Below are 5,694 nucleotides of genomic sequence, written 5' to 3' on the forward strand. Positions count from 1 at the left end.
AGAGGAGCTTTCAGGTACCTTTCCAGACTGTAGTCACATATTTTTCAAGGGAAAGGGGAAAAACAAAACTTAAGAGTATTTCATAAATTAAGAGTGAGACCATTGCACTTAAGAATCTGTTAACTTCATGATGTCTTCATACTTACTATGAGCCCTGGTTCTGGAATGGGAGCAGCCTTTGTAAACTTTTTATTGAGTTTCCTCTTCTCTTTCCTTAGGTTTTTCATATTCTGAACACGTTTTGCTAAGGACTTGTGGAAAATTAAAAGGGAAGAAAACAAATCATACTTCTTATAACAAAAAGGTAACATGCAGATTATATTTTTGGTTTATGTGAGTAAAAGAGGATCAACACAATCGATGCATATGTTTCGTAGATGAAGAAAACACATTGAACTGTCATAGAGTTTTCAAAAGGGACTCTTTACTCTTGATTTTCACTTTCACAACTGTGTACCTTTAGATAGATCCAAGAGTCATATATATATGAATCTTATACATATATATGTATATCATCTGTTCAGAAGGCATTCAGCCATGTAATATGAAAAATAGAAACATTTATTGAAGAAGATACAAGATACAAGAAACATTGTACATAGGACAATGAAGCCTCAGTCCCCTTCTAAGTAGGCACCTTTGATGTAGGTCCAAAGTAGGACCTCACATAGTTCTCCCAATTGCCATCAGCTGCCCCAACATATTTTCCTGAAGCTCATCTATGGTATGAAATTTCTTCCCTTTCAAGGTGATTTTAGTTTTGGGAAAAGCCAGAAGTTGCAGGGTACCAAATTTGGGCTGCAGCGGGGCTGAGTCATCTGGCTGATCTGGTGTTTCACCAAAAACTCTGCCTGAGACGTGATGCAGGAGGAGGCACATTGTCATTATGAAGCTACCAATCACTAGTTGCCCAAAGCCACAGCCTTCTGAATCATCTGAATAGTTTCTGCAGTTATGTTCAAGCTTAACACAGAATTCAATGCAGATTTGTTGCTATACTCACTCAGTCATTTTGAATGTGACAGCCACACCATAACATGCTCATTCAATGGCATCTACCACTACCACTGACTAGTACAATGAAGTCGTCATTGTTCACACATGTGCATTACAGCCCACTCTCCTTGGTTGCCAGGTTACATCAATGTCACGCAAACTGTTCTTGTTATGGACTTTTTCCATATGTGTGTGTGTATATATACATATATGTGTATTACTTATATATGTATATACATATATGTGTATTACTATGTGTGTATATATATATGCTTTTAATGCTGCTTTTAAAATAATGCAGCATTATTTCATAACAATGAAAATTCACTTTCTTTATGATCCAATCATTCTACTGCTGCCTAAATATTCAAGTGAAACTCTTGTTCAGGGGCAACAACAGACATGTACTAGAATATTTACAGTAGCACTGTTTATTACAGGAAAATGTATGAACTACCCACTGCCCATCAACAGGAGAAAGGAGTAATGAACTGAGATATGTTCCACAAGAAAATATTAAACAGCAGTGACAATAATAGTATACAACAACATGGGGACATCTTACAAAACAATGTTCGGGGAATAAATTTATATGCCAAATTGTATGTTATATGTTTATAAAGTTAAAGAACAAGCAAAATCAAACCATATATTTTGAGAGGCACATATGTGACAAACTACTTTTAAAACACGAGATTGATAAACATAAAACCCAAGATTGCGGTTACCTCGGAGAGAATCAGGAAGGTAGGAAGCAGCCCCTGGAGGAGCTCAGGGATATTTGTAACGTTTTCATAAGTTCGGGATCTATTTTCTTATTCTGTTTTACAGTTTGCATATTCTACATATATTCTTGCATCTGTATCAAATGTACATTTAAAATGATAATATAAGCCAGTTAGGTGATCCTGGTTAAGTCTCATTCTGATGGTAAGTCACAAGATCCCAGAGTCCCACGAAAGAGAACACAGAAGTGTTCATAGAAGTTCTATCGTATTAGGGAGCAGCACACATAAAGGAACAAGGTAAAAAATCACAGTTTTGAAATACCTAGAATTATGTATTTAAACATTACCTGCCTATTGGTGACATCTGAAGGATGTGGCCGTCTTGGTCCTTCCTACAAAATATGTAAAATAATTTTTGAAATACATGAAAGTCATGAGCAAACAGAAAGGTTAGTTATAACACAAAGCCTGTGATCCTGTTTTTTAATTAATATAGGCATATTATCTCAAAGAACATCGAGGTAAAAGCCAAGGTAGAGAGATTGATGATAGGATTATAAGAAAAGAGAACCAGCGATAAACCAGATGACAGGTAAGAAAATTGAAAACTGGGGTAGGAAGGCCAGTAGAGGGAACCCTCTGGCCCTACCGTTGGACCTCAGTGACAGACTCGATCAGGAGGAGCTGTCAACCATGGACCTCAGCATGGACCTTCCACCATTCCAGCAGGAGGAGGATTTCCTTCCTTACAACTCAGCCAATGAGAAACCACCATCACCCTGAACTTTCACTTTTTCTCCAAGGGGTTGTCCTTCAAAACAACCCCTCCCAACTTCCCCCTTTTTCACTATAAAATCCCCTTTCTTTGCTTGTTGGATTAGCCTATAGTTTTTGCTATAACATGCTTGTCTAGAATACCTATCCTCTGTTATTCCCAGCTATACCCGTTACGCTACTAAAATAATTGGCTGTTTCATTTTGAGGGCAACACAGGAAACACATTGACTACAGAGATTTATTCTGAAAGAAAATGAGATACAATACATCCCCAAATTCACGTTTTTCCATTGGTACATGACTTCAGTGGTGCCACTCTGTCTAGTCTGGAGTCTAAAGTCTAGCAAAGCTGAGGGGATTGAGAAACCCCTCCAGATGGACAGGTTTTCTGAGGCGCAGGGAGTTTGGCTGGTAGTTTATGGAGCTCCCACTCCTCCCCCCATCTTCTAAATTGTGCCGTACTCCCCAACCTCATTTTGATCCAATTGTTTAACCACAAGACCTAAAAGCAACCTCCTCCCCATCTGTATATTGAGAAGTCAATCCTTTCCCTCACCTCTGTAACCCTCACCCCACCTTCTAGGGCAGCTCCGTGGGTCAGTCAACAAACATGATTGGCTCCTGGAAGGCACAGGGTGGAGGGCTTTTCCTTGTCCTGGGCAGTTCATCTCCTTAACCAAGGATTTCCCAACCCTCCACACCTAACTCCGTGTGTGCAATAGCCTGAAGTGCTAGTGGACACTGTGGCCTCGAAGATCAAAGCCTGGACAAGGGTGACAGAGGTTGGGTTAAGGGCAGGAGACTCACGGGGTTGACGTGGGTAGTGTCGTCCCCTAAACAGTGCAGGCACATACTTCAGAGCCTCAGAGGGCCCTTGGAGCCCACTGCCTGATCCCGATTAAGCAAGTGCTGGCAGGCCACCCACCCACTCACTGCCCGTGAGCCCCGCCCGCCCGCCCCATCACAATTCCCTTTATCCTCACCCGTGAGCCCCACCCTTTCCCTCAGCCGTCTTCCAATCCAATGCTTGGAAGGTGATGTCCCTGGCTGAGCGGAGAGTGCCTCTGAGTTAGGGATGCCCGGTTATCGCAATTCCCGATCCTCACAGCTTCTTCGCTCAGACAACCGCAGAATACCGATGTTTCATCTTTTTTAGTTCTCATCTCGCTACCCTCCACCCAGCCCCCCTTCACTTATTAACGTATCTAACTTACATTACATGACCCCTCACTCCAGCCTATCTTCAGGTGTTTTAATTCCATGATCTCATTATTCTTCAATCACAGTTTCCAGTGGGATCCATCCAACTATCCGTCTTCTCCCTGGGCTGAAGTGGGGAAAAGAAGATTTCCGCGACAGTATCTGTAATCTGCAACTTAGCTTGGGTGCTCACCAGTACTTACCCCTTTGATGTTGCCTGAGTCTTCCCTTTCTGTACTCTGCAGCATTCCCTTCAAACCACCTTCCTGCTGTTAAAACCTCTGAACCCACTGTCTCCCAGGTGCTTTCAGCAGAAGCAGGACAGCTCCTGCTCCACACCCTGATAATGGCTACAGTGTGTAGAACTCATGCTCAATGTTTGTAGATGAATGTATACTTACTAGCTCATCAACCTTTTACAACAACCCAAGAGCGTCAGTGAGTGATCATTATCCTCTGGAAAAGAAGGCATTGGTATGTTCATTGTCCAAGGTTATACTGTTAGAGGGTGAGCTGGGATTTCAATTCACAAAGTGGCCTCAGAGCCTATGACCTTAATCACTATTCCACAAATTGCTTTTATTTTATTGTTATTATTTATTTTATTTTTTAATCCTTGGGTCACTGCTTTTTGAGAGAGAGAAGGGAGAGAGGAAGGGAGAGAGGGAGGGAAAGAGAGAAACTGATGTGAGACAGAAACCTTGATTGATTGCTTCTCGTATGCAGTGGGACCAGGGATTGTTTTCTCAGTTTAGGAACGTGTCCTGACCGGGAATCAAACCTGCAACCTTTGGGTTATGAGATGATGCTAAACCAACTGAGCCATATCTGCCAGGGCTGCCACCAATTGCTTTTAAAAGCCCAGACCAGCTACCTCAATTCCTTGCCACCTATATGCCTATAACTTTGTATCCTCATTATCCTTTTCCCTGTGGTCCTGTTACAATTGCAAAAGTTGTTGCCCCTCCTCTTGTCCAAAGTAAATCTCTCTGCTTCTGTTCTTATGCCATTGCCTGCCTAGAAGCCTCTTCAGAGATCTTACTCCACAGATAGCTCTCTTTTCTTGTTAACCTCTTTATATTTATTTTCTTTTCAGCATTTAAATACCATATGCTCAATCTTCTTCTCTTCAAACTAATAAACCAAAACCCTGAACAACAACTGATAATAATTATTTTCCATCTCCTCTATTGCAGGGGTGTCTCCAACCTTTTGGCATTTCTGGGTCACACTGGAAGAAGAAGAGTTGTCTCGGGCCACACGTTAAACACACGAACACTAATGAAAACAAAAATATCTCAAGTAAGTAGATTTACATTTTTATGTAAATTTACAATTTTGTTTTGGGCCGCATTCATAGACATCCTGAGCCGCTGCTTGGACACCCCTGATTACAGTTAATATCCATAAGAGTTGTCTGCAATTCTCATCTCCTCTTGACATCCAGTGTAATATTTGGCTCACTGCAACGAGCTTCAACCCTTACTATTTATCCTACTGGTATTTGTTTTGAAACAGTTGCAAATGATCTTCCTGCTGATCAGTGAACACTTTGTACCATGTGACTTCTGCAGAGTGTTAGAAACTGCAGAGAGATCTCTTGAAAGAGTTAGGCTTAGGGAAATTACTCGTATTTCCCATAGTTCTTATAGTGTTTTATACCTTAAAGTATCTGTTTCATAATACAAGTAAGATTAGTTTGTTAGGATGTTTCCATACCACAGCTGGTGTTTTTATTTTCTTCCTCTGGGTATTTGATAAATACACAGTGGTGAAATCAGTTAAAATAGCATTGCACTAATAAATGCTGTGTCTGTATCCTGTCGTTGCTCTGCTCTTGCTGTTTTAAAATGCTTCATTTTTAAGCTACTGGCTCTGTGTTTTCATGTGGCACTAGGACCTGCAAATTGTGTAGGTGACCTTGAACCTATCCTACAAAGTTTTTGAGAAATTATCTATCTATCTACCTATCTATCTATCTACCTATCTATCT

The 5,694-nt window shown here is 40.9% G+C and overlaps 1 protein-coding gene across 1 annotated transcript; it reads right to left on the reverse strand.

Annotated features, from left to right (window-relative positions):
* Nucleotides 1-125: 125 nt before the first annotated feature.
* On the reverse strand, nt 126-3,353 carry CCDC179 (coiled-coil domain containing 179). The gene is made up of 3 exons (XM_028514503.2): nt 3,309-3,353; nt 2,072-2,116; nt 126-251 (listed from the first exon to the last, which is right to left on the reverse strand). The coding sequence occupies exons 1-3, from the start codon at nt 3,351-3,353 to the stop codon at nt 126-128; spliced, it is 216 nt and encodes a 71-aa protein (XP_028370304.2).
* Between the last annotated feature and the right edge of the window lie 2,341 nt (nt 3,354-5,694).

This window comes from Phyllostomus discolor, chromosome 6 (assembly GCF_004126475.2).
Source record: "Phyllostomus discolor isolate MPI-MPIP mPhyDis1 chromosome 6, mPhyDis1.pri.v3, whole genome shotgun sequence".
Classification (NCBI taxonomy): Eukaryota; Metazoa; Chordata; class Mammalia; order Chiroptera; family Phyllostomidae; genus Phyllostomus; species Phyllostomus discolor.